The sequence below is a fragment of the Mustela lutreola genome, chromosome 1 (assembly GCF_030435805.1).
Source record: "Mustela lutreola isolate mMusLut2 chromosome 1, mMusLut2.pri, whole genome shotgun sequence".
In the NCBI taxonomy this organism is placed as follows: Eukaryota; Metazoa; Chordata; class Mammalia; order Carnivora; family Mustelidae; genus Mustela; species Mustela lutreola.
This window is the reverse complement of record NC_081290.1, coordinates 240,400,431-240,418,427: the sequence shown is the minus strand read 5'-3', so window position 1 is coordinate 240,418,427 and position 17,997 is coordinate 240,400,431. Positions and strand designations below refer to the sequence as shown.

The 17,997-nt window shown below is 36.4% G+C and overlaps 1 protein-coding gene and 1 pseudogene across 2 annotated transcripts in view; one reads left to right on the top strand and one right to left on the bottom strand.

The window, feature by feature from the left end:
• The window catches only part of SBF2 (SET binding factor 2), a 479,243-nt gene that overhangs the window by 271,850 nt on the left and 189,396 nt on the right, over positions 1 to 17,997 (top strand). For both annotated transcript variants that reach the window (XM_059135879.1, XM_059135868.1), the window contains exons 12-14: positions 746 to 874; positions 4,251 to 4,349; positions 15,858 to 16,062. In XM_059135879.1, the coding sequence (XP_058991862.1) occupies positions 746 to 874; positions 4,251 to 4,349; positions 15,858 to 16,062 (433 nt within the window). The remainder of the gene's footprint in view (positions 1 to 745; positions 875 to 4,250; positions 4,350 to 15,857; positions 16,063 to 17,997) is intronic.
• Positions 6,832 to 15,758, bottom strand: LOC131818800 (mitochondrial calcium uniporter regulator 1-like; annotated as a pseudogene).

The following is a 17,997-nucleotide window of genomic DNA, read 5'->3' as shown; positions in this document are numbered from 1 at the left end:
ATGTTTTATCTTCTTTTTTTTAAATTTTTTTAAATTTTTTATTTTTTTATAAACATGTATTTTTATCCCCAGAGGTACAGGTCTGTGAATCGCCAGGTTTACACATACTTCACAGTAGGTGATGATTTTTAATGACACTATGGAACCAACATGTTTTTCTTTAGAGTTTGTTAATTTAATTTTAAGTTGTTTTTTCTCTTCCTTTTTTATGATTTATTTAGTTATTTTGGAGAAAGTTATTAAAAGTACAAAAATTAAAATTCAACTCTAAATTGGTTTTTCTTTTCTTTTCTTTTTTTAAAGATTTATTTAGTTATTTTTGAGAGAAAGAAAAGTGCATGGGGGGCGGTACAGTGGGGCCAGAGGGAGAGAGAGAGAATCTCAAGCAGACTTCCCACCGGGTGCGGAGCCCAACTATGATCTTACCACCCTGAGAAAATGACCTGAGCTGAAAGCAAGTCAGCTGCTTAGCCACCTGGGCCTCTCATGCATGCCTAAATTGGTTTTTTTTTTTTTAATTGTGTGTTAATTTTTTATTTCTTCTCCCCTCATTTATGGACAAACTTATTCTTATTCTTTCTAATACATGTACTATTTCAGATATCAAAAGAGAGAGAATGTATTTTATAACAACACATTTATGCATGAAGATATTTATTCAGGCTTTGATCTTTCTATTTTTGTTTTGACCATTCATCTATTACTAAGTGATAAATTATTCATTTCTCTTTTTCTTTCTTTACAGACAGCTTTTTTGGGGCAGCGTGGTTTGGTTGAGAATGATTTCCTCACTAAAGTTCTCAATGGAATGGCATTTGCAGGTTTTGTTTCAGAAAGAGGTCCTCCGTTTAGATCCTGTGATCTCTTTGATGAGGTATAGTTTTTATCAAAGGAGTGTATATTTACAGTCAAAATTGGACTAGGGGTTAAAAGTAAAGAAGTAGTTTTTTTAAATTAAATTTAATTAGGCAACTTATAGTATATCATTAATTTCAGAAGTAGTGTTCAAGACCATTAGTTACATTTAACACCCAGTGCTCAAAATCCTAAATATATTATAAATTGAATATCAAATAATCTAAGTGTTATTTATTATTATGCTTATTAGATCTTGGTATTTATAATGTGGATTTGAAAAATTAGGAAACTATAGGATGTCACAGAAGTACATAAACATCTTGAACAAATGAATTTAAATAGTTCATTAAAATCTTTTTGAAAAAGTGACAGTGATTATATAAATAAAGCTCTTATTTTTGAAGGCAGTAATACAGGGATTCCTTTATCAGTTTCACAGAGAGAAAGGTCTAGGTTTAATATATAGGTATGTTATTTCAAACTGCAGTTACATTTAGTCTGTTAGTGTTATAGAGCCATAGTTTGGCTTAGTGGCATTCTTTTTTTTAAATTGTATTTTATTAAATTCAATTAATTAACACATAATGTATTATTAATTTCAAAGGTAGAGTTCAGTTATTCATCAGTTGCATGTACCAACCAGTGCTCAGTACATCACGTGCCCTCCTTAATGTCTTATCACCCAGTTATCCCTTTCTATCACCCACCTCTCCTCCAGTAATCCTGTATGTTTCCTGTAGTTAAGAGTCTTTCATGGTTTGTCTCCCTCCCTGATTTCATCTTATTTCCTTTTCTCCTCTACATCCTATGCACCTCGCTCAGTGGCATTCATGCTAATCAATAATCAACATTTGCCTGTATCCCTTAGGAGATCTTAAATGTATGGGAGGCAGATTTTGTTTCTGTCTTCAAGGAATTGGCCATATAAAGGGAAAATTTAGGACAAATGTCACTCCAAATAAGGATACTATTTTGTGTTAGTTGTGATTTATTTTAACACATCTTTCCATTTATCATTTAACTGCATTTATAGCAGCTCATTCTGGTGGGTAGAACAATGAATATTATTCCCATTGCAATTTCTAAAAGGGTACTGTATTGGAACCAATAAATGTGAAAGTTCTGTAAAGTGTGTAAAAAGAAAACACTCTTAGCACCCAAGATAGTAAAGAATAATAATAGTGATTATGTTTTCCTGCAGGTGGTTTTATTTTGGTTTTTGTTTTTATTTATTTATTTATTTATTTATTTGACAGAGAGAGAGAGACAGCAGGAGAGGAAACACAAACAGGGAGAGTGGGAGTGGGAGACGCAGGCTTCCTTTTGAACAGGGAATCCAATGTGGGGCTAGATCCCAGGATCCCAAGAATCATGAGCTGACCCAAAAAGGCAGATGCTTAACCAACTGAGTGACCCAGGCACTTCTAGGTGGTTTTTATTTTGTATAGAGAAGACAGGAATCAAGGTCTTAAAGATCCTTAGAAGGATCTTTTTTCTACAAAGATTGTTAAGTAATTACAGATAAGAATGAAAGAATGGGCACATGCTGTAGTTCTGAGTATGGAGACCTGCACCAAAAACTTTAGTTAATAACACCAAGCATATGAAAATGTAGGAGAGATTGCCCCATGGTAAGCAGTTCTTTCTGTTCAATTACTAATCACTGATTCCCTAGTACCAACATTTAATATGATTGATCACTATCTGATGTTAGTATACGTCAGCTTTTATATCCTGAACTAAGTAATTGATACATAATGTTTTATGGAGTTATATGAGATGCTCTCCAAGGACCTTTCTAGCTCTCACATTTTATTAGTCTCTGAAGCATTCTGAAATGTAAAATTGGTTTATATATCCCCCATTTTTCCTATCTGAATTCTCTTAGTAACTCCTTCTGGCAGCTTCATCACAACTATTAAGTCAGAGTGATTGCTTACAGTAAACTTGTTTGCCATAATCTCTGACTGTTTTTGTAAATCCTTCCCTTGCTTGGAGTGTTGTCCCTCTACCTTTCAGGCTAACCATGGCTTCCTATTTTTCATGCTCTGCTCTTACCTCACCATTTCCTCCAAACTTTCCCAGAGTAAATGACTCTGAAAGCCACTTGGTCTGTATAAAGCTTTATGTTAGGTCTCTAGCTTTAGGTGGCAACTTATCATTTATTATCTACATTTATGTATATAAGATACACATATAACCTCTTGATTGGAAATGACGATAAGGCAAGAGCTAAGTTCTACTAAGTCTCCCCTTAGCATTCATCCAGTTCTGTTTTCTGCCTACAGTTATGATTTTTGGTGTCTATTTGATGTTACTTAAAAGCCAGTGGTTATATGTCTATTTGAGTCAAAAGGCCTAAAAGCAATGAGATGCCAGACCTAAATAATTTCTCATGGGTCATTTAATTTGCCTGAAATACATTTTTAAAGAAAAATAGCATTTGCTCTTGGGGAAGGGATCCATGTTTTCATCTAATTTAGGGCGGCCTACCACACTGAAGATTTAAGAGCCTTTAAGAGGCAGCCTGCATTGTGTGTTGTCTTGTCCCCACACTCCCATCACGTAGGCCTGTTAGAAGGAAAAATATATTTGCCTTTGTTTGACAGTCTCTGATTCCTAGCCTAGAATAGGTGAAGTTAGAGTTTTATATGTTTGTCTGCTTCAGTGAATCTGTTTCTAGAAGGAAAAGTCCTATATTATACCCTTTATAAAAAAAAAAAATCCATCTTTTACTCTTCTTTCCCATACTCATTTTTTTCTGGTCATTATTCTTATCTCTGCTTGAAATGGATACACTCACACAGTTCTTCCAGTAAATTAGTTTAGTAGGGAAATGAATTAGAGTTATATAATTTGAGAACTGGAAGGAGGCCAAGGGTCATTTTGTTTTTCCATCTGATTGTAGAGATGAAGAGACTGAAGCTCAGTAGTTTTAGTGACTTGTTCCAAATCACAGTGTCAACAGAGCTAGGACTAAAGTCTGAGTCACCTGATTTAGTCACCTGAACATTTAGTTCATGTTTTGTGAGTTAGGGAAATGTTTGGAGACTTTCTCATCATCTGAAATTCTCCGAGTGAGAGAATTCTGAAAGGCCTCCGAATGAGGCCTTTCAAATGAGAGGTTCTCTCTCAGCTTCAGAAATGACTTTTTCTAAGAAGAAATAGGGCCCCAAATCATCAAGGATAGACCACCAGACCATCCAAGGATTCAACTGATTCTGTAACTCTAGAATAGAGATGAAACCCAGTAAAAATGTAAAATACTTTGTTTTAATAATAGCATATATTTTAGATGCTTTTTGAGTTGCAAATTGTAAGAAATTATCACATAGTTTTCTCATTTAGCATATTTTGGAGTTGATGTTTTGCCATTTCATTCTTTTTCCAAGTTGGTAGCTTTTGAAGTAGAGCGAATTAAAGTTGAAGAAAATAACCCATTGAAGATAATAAAGCATGTCAGAGAACTTGCCGAGCAACTATTCAAAAATGTAAGTAAGTATATTTTAGACAGTCATTAATTTTGTTTTATTTTACTTTTTGAAAAGATTTATTTATTTGAAAGAGAAAGAAAGCAGTGTGTGCGCAAGTTAGGGGAGAGACAGAGGGAGAGAATCTTTCAAGCAGATACCCCGATAAGCAGATTCCCCTACTGGGCGCCCAGTCCCAGGACCCATGGGATCATGAACTGAGCTGAAATCAGGAGCCAAATCCTTAACCAGCTGAGGTACCCAAGCACCACAGACAGTCATTAATTTTAAAAGTATGTAATTATTATGTTTGAAAAACTAAGAAGTTTCATCATTCTAGTAAGGATCTTTTTATTCTGACTTAAAACCTTTCGGATTATAAATTACAAGATATTACAGTTGGTACTGTGCATCAAAACAGAACTCATTTTTCAGAGTGATTTTCCTGTCAATCACCTATGTTACGAAAACATCTTAGTCACAGTTTTCCAGTTTGTTTTGTGCCCTCATTGTGATTTTCATTTAGGATCCTGTGTTCCTAAGTGCATACTGTTCATTTTTAAGACATAAAGATTAGACTCACTGGAGACCAGAACTAGAACTGACCAATGTGTCCACTTCAGTATGGTGCAGTGACTGTCAGCTGAATCAGGAAAATTGTTTGAGTTTGTATTGTTTTGAGCAGATGGGGTAAAAAGCTGAAAGAAAGAGAGCAGATTGTGAAGTGACCACAGAGATTCAAGGGTGGAAATATTCCGTATATAGAAGAAATGCAATAAGTTATAAAGATTGGGATGTGATAAAGTGTGAAGTAATCTTTTAGATGCCAAGATAGAAGAGAACCTAAGGTGATGGGGAGATTACGTGCATGTAGAAAAATGGATTTTGGCGAATGATTACTAGTCATACTTCTACCTGGAAGCTTTTCAGAGTTGAAACTCCTACTGAGAAAAGGAAAGTAAATAGAAAGTATGATCTTCCAGAGGAAAGTTGAGGGAAGGTGCATTTTTCAGGAAATATATTTAAGAAAGATTCAGGGTCAGTATCACTGTGATGGTTTATCTTAATTATATTCAAATAATTAAAATTATCTATTCAAAGATAAACCTTTTTGGACATTGGGTCATAAGTCAGTGCTTTGTCACATCCATTTGAAATCTGAGACCCAGTAAGATAAAAACAGGAATGCTACATTGTGTTTGTTTCATGTTATTCAATTATTTATGAATTTTATTTCTGAAGTTTTAAAAAAATTTATCCCTTGACTAATACCCTGCACTTCACGTATAACTGTGTCCAGTATAATCTATTTCTTGATTAGCATGCTAACACTAAAACAAAAAGAGTTCTGTCAGAAGTAAAATGTGTGTTCTGTGGTGGTTTATGATGACTGTGTAGAACTAATGGAGAGCATGACCACATGAGAAATTTCTGTTGACATATTGTAATAGTAATAATAAATATTGAGTGTTCAGCACAATGTACCAGGCAGAGGATTAAGCACTTTACAGGCATCATCTGTAATCTTCACAACCCCAGTGTTAAGATAGGTGTTGTTATCCCTATTTTACTGAGGATAGTTGGCTCAGGATCATATGCCTATGAAGTGACTAAATCCAGATTTTAAATTCAGAAACTTTCATCTATCCAATTCCTAAGCCTATTTTCTTTCCCTCCATTAGGCTGGCTCATCTCCAACTGGAAAAATAGTGATATTTCCAATGACTGACTTTTATACTTTGTTCTTTTTAAAGCACTTTAACGTACTTTCTCATTTGATCTTCTAAATGACCCTGTGAGATAAACAGGGCAGATGTTGATACGTGAGGAAACTGAAGGTAGAATTTTTTTTTCTTGCCCACTGGGAGTGATTTACTGATGGATTTTTTTTTTTTTTAAAGTAGCAAAACATCAAATAGGAATTAGTGTTTGAGATTTTGGGACTGAGCCCTTGAATAACTGAATGTTTATTCTTAAATCTTTATAGGAATATTCCAAAACCGTAAAATTTTATAGCCATAAGTGACCAGAGCTGTGGTTCTCACACAGGTTTCTCTCTGTTACATCACAGGGTACATAGTGTGTGTAAGGAAGTATGCCAAGCCACTTTGATGCAAAAATAATTTCCTTTCTTGCCATCCTAGAACTTAAGTTTTTTTTGTTTTTTTTTTTTAAGATTTTATTTATTTATTTGACAGAGAGAGAGAGATCACAGTAGGCGGAGAGTCAGGCAGAGAGAGAAGGGGAAGCAGGCTCCCCGCGGAGCAGAGAGCCTGATGCGGGTCTGGATCCCAGGACACTGGGACCATGACCTGAGCCGAAGGCAGTGGCTTAATCCACTGAGCCACCCAGGCACCCCTAGAACTTAAGTTTTATGATAGTTTACACTACATACTCCACGCTATACTACATTACATAGCTTACACTAAGCTAACACAAAACTGAAAACTGCAATAAAATAAGTAATAATTATACATTTTTTTCTCATTAAATAGACACTTAATTATATCCACTGGTGATAAAATCCCAGAGCTACTGTTAGGCACATAAATACAGACCCTGCTAAATATTTAATGTTATTAAGCTTGTGCGATCCCTATATGGTTTGAGGCCAGTGACCTTAGTGTCTATCTTCCTATTTGCTTGGGTGACAGCCCCGTCTTGCTGCGCATGCAATGACACCATTTCTGTCCTCATATCCAGAAGCTTCCTTTCATTCAACAAATACAATTCTTCCCCTGTGTAGATTGAAGTCTAATTTGCTATCTGTTTGGACTTTGATTACTTCATTCATTTCTTGTTTTAACTGTTGTAGTTCAAGATTTATTTTCTCTTTTTCTGCTCTGAGGGCTGAAAATTCACTCTTCTCCAAAATAATATCATTTTTCACATTAGCAGTCTAAGGCCTTCTTTGCTGAACAGCCATCTCCTGCTGCATCTTGGTTACCATATCCTTGTAGACAATATCCATGCTGATGTCCCTGATCTTGACCAACACACAGATGGTGATTTCTGTTTACTGGGTTGTGAACCCATTTTCTTCGAGTAAATGTACTAGGGTATGGGTCTTAAAGTAGAGCTTCTTGTTTTCTCCACAAGAGGTGAAATCTCTCCTTTTGTGCTCCAGCTGCAGGCTCCCAACAGAAAGGCTTAGTTCTTTTCCGGAGGAAGCAAGGGCAGCCACTTGGCTGTGGCACAGGTGGAGGGTGCCTCTGGCCAAGTCATCTCCCTGCAGGCCCTAGCAGCCTGCCTGGATTTGGAGGGAAGTGTTGGAGGGTCCTGGGCACTAGCAGTCCTGGTGGGCAGGAGGCTGGCACGGGAAAGGCACAAGCAGCTAAAAATGATACTTTCTTAAAGGTAAATGTAAAACATTAACCACACCTATCCTTTAAAAACAAAGTTCTATCTATCTATCTATCTATCATCTATCTATCTTTTGACAGAGAAGTGTCCCAAGTAGGCAGAGAGAAAGGAGGAAGCAGACCCCACTGAGCAGAGAACCCGATGCGGGGCTCGATCCCAGGACTCTGGGATCATGACCTGAGCTGAAGGCAGAGGCTTAACACAGAGCCACCCAGGTGCCCCTAAAAACAATGCTTTTAAAGTGATCACCGTGAGAGACTGTATTACTAGGTAGGAGACCTAAATCTCTCTTCAAATGTACTCTACATTTTTTAACCCTTATTGGGCTTTTATCCCTCAGTCTAATTCTATTCCATTTAATTTGATCAATTCCATTCTTTCAGTATGTATTTATTAGGTGTCTACTAGTGCGAAACAATTTCTAGGTACATGATTCCCCTAATATCCTCCAAAAGAGGATACATGTACATGATGAGTGAGAATTTCAGAATATCCCCATGGATTGTCATCAGACTTTTTGAGATTCCTTCTAGTTGTAAGATTATAAACTCCACATGGTCCCGACATTTCTGAAGTAAATACATTACAAAGTTAAGAAGCAGAGCATCATGGTAAAGTTACTTTCTTGGGGCATGCGGGAAGTCTAGGGGAGGGAGGGAGGATGTCTCAATGCAAGAAAAATGATCCAAATGATTCTTTTTTTTTTTTTTTAAGATTTTATTTATTTATTTAACAGACAGAGATCACAGGCAGGCAGAGAGAGAGAGAGAGAGAGGAGGAAGAAGCAGGCTCCCTGCTGAGCAGAGAGCCTGATGCGGGACTCGATCCCAGGCTCCTGGGATCATGACCTGAGCCGAAGGCAGTGGCTTTAGCCCACTGAGCCACCCAGGCGCCCCCAAATGATTCTATTTTTAACTAGTAAGTTTTTTTTTTTTTTTTTTTATCACATTCTAAAATTCCCTAATGGTAGGCAAGAACCAACCATGTAATTTGACTGTTTCCTTATTATTGGGTTAGAATTGAGACCTGGTGATTCCACTTAGATGTTTGTAAATACTGTTACAGTGAAGTCGGGTATGGTACCTAGTCTCTCTGCTTCACTTATCTTTGAAGTACTCAAAAATGAACCTTAATTTCTCAGTTTCTTCTCAGAGTCAGAATGTGAGGAAACATGAGTAGGATGAATTATAACTGGGTTTAGGTGCTCTTTTAACTTTCTGGAGCTTCCTAAATAACTAAGGAAAGAACTTGGTGACGTAAGTAGAGGAGGGGAATGGTAAGGGGATATGAAGGAGAAGGAAGGGAATAACTCCATTTGAGACAAATTGTGTTCAGTGTTGGTAAGGTTTATACCATGAAGATTACCAGTCATTCATTATACAGCTTTTCTTTTCATTCTCAGTTAATAATACTGGGTCTGAGTCCGCTCACTTTGGCTTTCAGAATCTTTATGTCTTTGTGACAGCACGTTTATTTACTTAGTGGTTTTGTTTCTATGATTCTCATACACATTTATAAAGAACCACTAACTACACACAAAATGATATGTTAAGATAGGCCAAGATAAGAGCTTTATACAACCTTCATTCTAAGGCATCAAGAAATCAGTTGGACATGTGTTTTGCTATTTTACGTGGTACAGTTTTTCTAATTTGTTTTGTATATGCAATAGTATGTAAATATTTGTTAGACTGTGTAATTTGACAGCTTTCTTAAAACTCGAAGGAAAAATGAGAAGACTTGGCCTTTCTTATAAATTAATGTAAAATTTCTATTTATGCCTAAGAATATTTCATTGCCCAGGATTACAGTGAGTAGATCTTAAAATCCTAATGGGATTTAAAGCCCACATACAGGAAGAGCCTTTGTAAATCATATACAGTCTATACCCTTTACATTTCTGCATAAAGTTAATTTCACTACCAGGCAAATTTAATCTACACTGATATCTGTACTCTTTGCCAACTGTGAATTAAAGGATTTCATTGTTGTTATAGGAAGAAAGTAAAATATTGTGATCATCTTTAGTCTTAAACCATAAACAACTTACTTAGATTATTGTGATGAAATGAAGCCCCTAACCGAAGCATAAAAGTCACACCTTCTTCCCCTATCTTACCTGATTTATTTGTTCAGTTTTAGGTCAGGTTTACTGTGATACAATTTACGTATAGTAAGATTAACCTTTTTAAAATGTACTCTAGATTTTGATGAATGAAGCTATACAACCATCACCACTGCAATAAGGACATAGAACATTTTTGTCACCCTCCCCCACAGTTCCTTAATTTGTTATAATCACTTCCTGCTGCCCCCTCAAACTCTTAGTAACTGATCTGTTTTCTGTCTCTGAAGTTTTTGCCTTTTCTGTAATGTCAGTATTTAGCTTTTGAGTTTGGTTTCTTTCACTTAGTATAATGCATTCCAGATTCTCCTGTGTTGCTGCATGTATCAGTTGTTTATTCCTTTTCGTTGTTAAGTTGTTTTCCATTATATGGATGTATCAAGCTTGTATTTATCTTTTAACTAACTGAAGGGCAATTTTGGCCATTATGAACAAAACCACTGGTTTTGCACTGGTTTTTGTGTGAACATAAATTTTCATTTCTTTTGGATAAATACTCAGAAGTTAAGATTCTGGGATATATGGTAACAAAATACTAACTTTATAAGAAACGGCTGGACTGTTTTCCCAAATATCTATACCATTTTGCATTCCTACCAGCCACATATATGAGTTCCATTTGTCCTACATCTTTTTTTTTTTTTTTAAAGATTTTATTTATTTATTTGACAGACAGAGATCACAAGCAGGCAGAGAGGCAGGAAGAGAGAGGGGGGGAGGCAGGCTCCTCGCTGAGCAGAAAGCCCGATGTGGGGCTCGATCCCAGGACCCTGGGATCATGACCTGAACCGAAGGCAGAGAGGCTTTAACCCACGGAGCCACCCAGGCGCCCCTGTCCTACATCTTTAACAACGTTTGGTATCCTCGGTTGTTTTTTTGTTTTGTTTTGTTTTAAGCTATTCTCATAGGTGTGTGGTGGTATCTTATGGTTTTAATTTGCATGTCAGCAGGTGAGTGAAAGTATAGGTCTCCTACCTAGTCACTACATGCTCCCTTGGAACTTGTGAAAGGAGTACCTGTCTTAGAATATAAAGCCTCTATCTTGAATCATAAATTAGAGCAATGATTCTCAACAGGGGCAAACCCTCCTCTCTAGAAATTTGGCAATGTCTGGAGACATTTCTGTTTGTCAGCTGGAGAGGGTGTGCTATTGGCATCTAGTATGTGGAAGCCAGGGTTGCTTCTAAACATTTTACGATATACAAGACACCCACTACCCCCCACCCACCCACCTACCCAAACTAGAATTATCTAAGTCAAAATGTTAATAGTGCCATGGTACAGAAACCCTGGTTTAGGACAACCAGCCCATTCGATATTAAAGTTATACACCAAATTTATTTGCATTAAGGATGCAACTTTAATGCAGTTGGGTGATCACTGAAAGTCCTGAGGATGAAAATTGAGAATGTTTCCTTCCATCAATATTGTATTCACAGCTAGGCAACCTTAAAAATTACAGTTACATTTTGTCAATGTTTAATGACTTAGTCTAGTGATAGTATTGGTTTCAGCAGTATTTGTAAAGATTTGTATAACTTGCTATCCCATACAGCTCTATGAGTAGTTTATACACATTAAATAATTACTAAATAACCTAAATTATTTTGGCAAATTTTGTAGCTGCAAACAAGGTCTCATTGATTTGTCATTGACTGCTGAGACCAACATACAGTAAGAAATTTTTTTCCCCAGTGTTGCCCACTTTGGATTTCCAGAAGGGTTTGGGGCTTTTGTTTTATTTTGTTTGCTTTGCTTTTATTTCAAGTGCATTCTCAGCCTTGTTTTCCATAAGCCCTAGGCATATTCTCATTTGGCTTGCCAAAAAAAAAAAAAGAAAAGAAAAGAAAAGAAAATTCCACGTTTCCAGACCAGATGGTACGTGTGTCATTTTTTCAAGTCTGAGAAATTCACTGTACTTCCCAGTACTGTCATATATTCTCAAAGCAGATGACAGAGCCCATTTCTTGAAAATCATTATCTAATTTTAAAATTCCCTCCAAACAATAGTGTGTTTTGCTGGCTTTTTTAGGGCAGTTTATCTTGGTTGCCTTGGACAAAATTGTTACCATGCTCACCTAAGTGTTTAGCTGCCTGAATTCTTGGTTAGTAATTTATAATTGCATTTCTCTGCAGTCAAAGATGAAAATTTGGCAGCGTCTTTATTCTATTGAAAATAATGAATTTCCTTGTTTCCACAAGGATGTTCAACAACAAAATTGGGCTGTGGTTTTTAATGAGCTCAGTGATATTCAATGGACTTGCCCAAATGCAGTTGAAATTCCAAGTAAGAGCAGATGTTTCTAAGAATACGCAGAGTTCACTGAGCCTTAAACTTCTTCTCATTTCTTGTCTTTTCAAAAGTCCTTATGTGGACCAAGTTTGGTGTAAGGTAGCAAATATATTTCTTTATATTTACCACACTGCCCGTTAGAGGGCAGTAGTATACAGACACAGTGGCCAGAAAACTCAATACTTGTATTTCAAGGGCATGAGCCCTTTTTGCATCTTCTAAACACAATTGAATATAATTCAGTAACTTTATCCCATAATCTGAATTTTTATGAGGAATATCTATCTATACAGCTCTAGGATAGCTTCATCTTTGAACTTTGTTTTAAAATGATTAAAAAATACTTTTTAGTCTTAATTGTGTATAGATTTGGTTTGTAATATTTCAAATTGCTTATGAGAAGAAGAACACTATTAATGACTAATAGCAATATATTTTCTTTAATAAGTGATTTCTGTTTTAAGCCTTACTATAGTTATTATTGTTTTTGAAATGTAGGTAGCTGGTGATATAATGGAATTCTCAGAGTACAATATAGTTTAAGTTTTAGAGGCATGGTGTGATACCATAGTATGTGCAGTGAATAAATATTTTTTCAAATGAATGTACTTTGAATTTTTAGAAAATAGCTTTCATATTTATTCTGGGGGAGTTTGTGTATATGAGTGTTCTGAAAGCCTTCCTATAACAACTCATTTTGTCCTCACAAGAACCTTACGAAGTAGGTACTATAGTATTATCTAGATTACAGATGAGGAAACTAAAACACAAGTGGTGAGTGAATTGACATAGCACCAGGTCACATGACCAGGAAGTGGCAAAGCTGGAATTTGACACAGAGGTCTGACATCAGAGACCAGGTACTAAAAATACTTCATTGTACTACTGTCTCATTGACTTGTCTAATCCTTCCCTCTGAATTGTAGTGCCACCTGTCTTACATTCTTACAGAGTCCTGTTTTGGGGCTCTTTACTCCATTAGCCTTTTTAATCCTTTAACAATATCAAATGCCATACTAAATTAATTATTACAGGTTTATAGAAGTTTTGATATCTGGGAAGTTTGACTTTTCCACTTACTCTTCTTTGGAATTATCTTGACAATTTTGGTATCTTTAGTCTTCCTTATAAAGCTTAGGATGGACTTAACCACACTGCAGGATTTTAACTAGAAATAATATGTATATCCTTATTTTTCTAGATGACCTTAAGTCATTCTTGGAACAAGATAGAAGAATATACAGTAAGAGAGATAGCTAAAATAGAGTTAGAAAAGATACTAGCATCACTATGATTCATTTTCTATTTTTTTCCCAAGTTTTAAAATTTGTTACAGTGAATATTATTTACATCATAGAAAATAAGTTTGAGGTTTTCGTTTTTATTATAAACAAAATAAATGTGAATAGAAGCAGAAGTAATAAGAATGTACTTTAAATGATCCTGATTCAGACCTCAAAATCCACATGAATTACCTTTCCAGCCTGAAAAAAAATCACCTGTGAGTTTTAGAAAATTGATATTTGTGACTTTGAGACAGTATCTTAGACATTGTGCCTAAAGAACAGGGAAAAACAAACATACTACTTTTGAAAGGACAGTTTCAGAAACTACAGACAAGTGTGTTAATGTTAATCCAGGCATAATTTTAGAACACTTTTTCAGCATATAGTTTAGAAAGTGGTGATCATGAAGACTTGGAGAGAAATTTATTTATTTATTTTCCCCTGCCTTTGCTAAAGATGAAAAGGGAACATACAAAGTAATGAAGGATACTTTGGCAAGAACAAGTTTTATATCTGACTTCACCCTCTCAGGAACCTTGTAAGAGAAGCATAAGTATATCCTTTAGGCAAAGTTTTTTACCCAGTATCTCATAATGAGTAGAACAAAAACTTAAAACCAGGCTTTTTTTTACATTTAAAAGAGTATTAGTTCCATTGTGTTGTTGAGATATGCTACCTATATCATCTGCCATGACCCAACTGTTTCTTTATCAGGGTCTGGGCCAAATAACCATAAAGAATTGTGGGGACCAGCTCTAGTAGAGGATGATGATGTCCATTTTAACTGTCTGAAGAGTATATGCAGTAGTATTGAGCTTAGTCTACAATATGAATAACAGGTTCAGAGGCAAAAGGGCATTTTCTGGTTGCAAAAGGTAATGGTGGTAAAAAAGCCTTCTCTGTAGAACATCATTGAAAAATGGATTCCATTCTGCCTGTAGTATTTGAAATATAATCCTGCTTAACTAGGTGACTAGATAAAAATTTAGCACAGCCTTCAAAGCCTTCACAGCCTTAAGGGTCTGTGAAAATACTAACTGACACATTTCATTCAATTATTGCAAGCCTAACATGTGTTCAACATTGTGTCCCACTCATTAGGAAAGAGTAGGAAGTAGTTTAGACTAACTGCTATGTGCCAGGCAGTTTCTGGATGCAACAGGAATACAGCAGAGGACAAAAATATTTTTTTGATTGGCTGAAATGTTGGCCTTCATGTAGTTTCATTTTAGTAAGAGAAAAGTAGACAATAAACAAGTTAAATAAAATTTATTGTATGTGAAAAGGTGGTAAGTGTTAAGGAGAAAAGTATAAGAGTAATAGGGAGTGTGTTAGGGAGTATAATGTTAGACAGGGTGGCCAAGAAAGGTGGCACTTGAACAAAGGAATGCAGGAAGGGATAGAGGATGCTGTTCAAATTGTAGGGGGATAGGCAGAAGGAACAGTTAAGTGCAAAGGCCTTGAGGTGAGAACAAGAAGGCCTCTGTGGCTAGAGCAGAATGAAGGAAACAGTAACAGGACACAGTCCTATAGGAAAGCCAGATCTTGTAAATTATTTTAGGAATTTTGGATTTTACTCAGTGAGATGAAGAGCCATTTGAATGAGCAGATTAGCTGTTGGGTGATGGTTTGACATACTCTGTGCAGTGTTAAGAATAAAGTAAGGGAGGGAGTGAGGGTGTAAGCAGAGAGACAGTCAGGAGACTGTTCTTCTGTGGTAATATAGAGATGTTGGCTTCAACCACAGTGTTGATGAAAAGTGGTCAGATTATGGACATGTTTGAAAGGCAAAGTCCAAAAGGTTTGTAGAAGAATGGATAATAGGATGTTAGAGAAAGGCATTAAAGATGACTCCATGCTTTTCACCTGAGTAGAAAAATAAATACGGCATTTACTAAAGTGGGGAGCACTGTAGAAAGCAGATTTGGAAGAGATGAAGAGTAAGTGTTCCATTTTGGACGTATATTTAAGATGTTACTTTAAATCCAAATGGAAATCCTGTGTGTGGGCAGTTGAATGTATAGGTATGGTATTTAGAAGAAAGCTCAGTGGGGGATAATAATTTATGAATCATTGGTGTTTTTATGGCTTAAATATTGAGAATGAAAGCTGTCACCAAGGAAATAAGTATAAATAAAAAGGAGACCCAAACTCTGAGCCCTGGGGTTTTCATATAATTGCGAGATTAGGAAGATGAAAAGTAGACAAAGATGTAGCAAGAAGACCTAGAAACCTAATAAAGAGAGCCTTCATGGAAAAGGAGTAAGAGTGATCAGCTGTATCAGATGCTGCTGATAGGTCACATACGAAGTAAGATTGTGGTACTCTCCTTTATAGCATTTATCTGAGTTCTGTGTAATCATTCATCTAATTTCAGTCTGTGGGCTCTCTGAGTTCCCACTCTGCCTGGCAATCTGCCATTGTTTTTAACTTTTGACTAATTTTACCGTTTGATGTTGCAGGAGAATCCCAACCCTCATATGGCATTCCAGAAAGTTCCACGCCCGACAGAAGGATCCCACTTGCGAGTTCATATTCTTCCTTTCCCAAAGATTAATGAAACTCGGGTACAGGAATTAATACAAGAAAATCTTGCTAAGAACCAGAACGCACCTCCTGCTTCACGAATGGAAAAGAAATGTGTTGTGCCAGCAGGTCCACCTGTTGGTATGTATTTGTTCTTTTGTTTTAAAGTAAACATTTCATCAAGATATAAGACACAGGGGTGCCTGGGTTTTTCAGTGGGTTAAGCCTCAGCCTTCTGCTCAGGTCATGATCCCAGGGTCCTGGGATCGGGCCCCACATTTTCTCCCTGCTCAGCAGGGGGGCTGCTTTCTCCCCTCTCTCTGCCTGCCTCTCTGTCTGCTTGTGATCTCTCTCTCTCTGTCAGATAAATGAAATCTTTAAACAATAAAAAAGATAGAAGACACAAAAATGAAAGTGTACCAGTTAACAAACTTGCCCAACCAGAATTGGAGCATCATCAGCACTCAAAACACCGTTCCATTCACTGTCTCTCCCTAATGGTAACCATTAACCTATCTGCTACCACTACAGAATCTTTTCTTTTTAAAAAAACAGCTATATTGAGATACAAGTTACACACAATAAGGATCACTCTTTAAAGTGCACAGTTCAGTGATTTTTAACATATCCCAGAACTGTGCACCCATTTTCACTATCTAATTTCAGGATGTTTTCTTTATGCCAAATAGAAATACTCATACTCAGTAGCAGGACTCCCCATTTTCCCCCCAAACCACTCCTTCCCTAGCATTAGACAATAATCTATTTTCTATCCTCATAGATTTGCTTGTCCTCTAACATTTTTTATACATAAAGTTTTAATTTATAACTTTGTATACTTTGTAACTGGCCTCTTTCATTTAGTGTATTTTCTTTCTTTTCTTTTTTATTACTTATCATTCTTTAAATTCAGTTAACATATAGAAGTGTTATTAGTTTCAGAGGTAGAGGTCAGTGATTAAACCCATTACTCAGTACATCACCTGCCTTCCTTAATGTCTGTCATCCAATTACCCCATCGTTCCACCCACCTCCTCTATAGCAACCCTCAGTTTGTTTATGATTCAGAGTCTCCAATGGTTTATCTCCCTCTCTGATTTTGTCTTATTTTTTACCCTCTCTTCCCTTATGTTCCTCTGTTTTCTTAAGTTGCACATATGAGGGCACCTGGGTGGCTCAGTTGGTTAAGCAACTGCCTTCAGCTCAGGTCATGATCCCGGAGTCCCAGGATTGAGTCCCGAATCAGGCTCTCAGCTCTACGGAGAGTCTGCTTCTTCCTCTGATGTTCTCCCCTCTCGTGCTTGCTCTCAATTTCTCTCTCTCTCAAATAAATAAATAAAATCTTTAAAAAAAAATTCCACATATGAGTGAAATCATATAATAATTGTCTTTATCCTACTGAGTTATTTCCTTGGCATTATACCCTGTAGTTCCATCCACATCAATGTAAATGGCAAGATTTCATTTTTTTGATGGCTAAGTAGTATTCCATTGTGTATATATACCACATATTCTTTTCCCATTTGTGTGTCAATGGATATCTGAACTCTTTCCATGATTTGGCTGTTGTGGACCTTGCTGCTATAAACATTCAGGTGCATGTGCCCCTTTGGATCACTACATTTGTATCTTTGGGGTAAAAACCCAGTAGTGCAATTGCTAAGTCATAGGGTAACTCTATTTTCGACTTTTTGAGAGACTTCCATACTGCTTTCCGTAGTGGCTGCACCAGCTTGTATTCCCACCAACAGTGTAAGATGGTTCCCTTTTGTCCACATCCTCATTAACATCTGTCACTTCCTGACTGGTTAATTTTAACCATTCTGACTGGTGTGAGGTGGTATCTCGTTGTTTTGATTTGTATTTCCTTGATGCCGACTGATGCTGAGCATTTTTTTCACGTGTCTTTTGGGTATTTAGATGTCTTCTTTGAAGAAATGTTTGTTCATGTCTTCTGTCCATTTCTTGATTGGATTATTTATTCTTTGGGTGTTGAGTTTGAGAAGTTCTTAATAGGTTTTGATACTAGCCCTTTATCTGATAAGACATTTGCAAATATCTTCTACCATTCTGTCA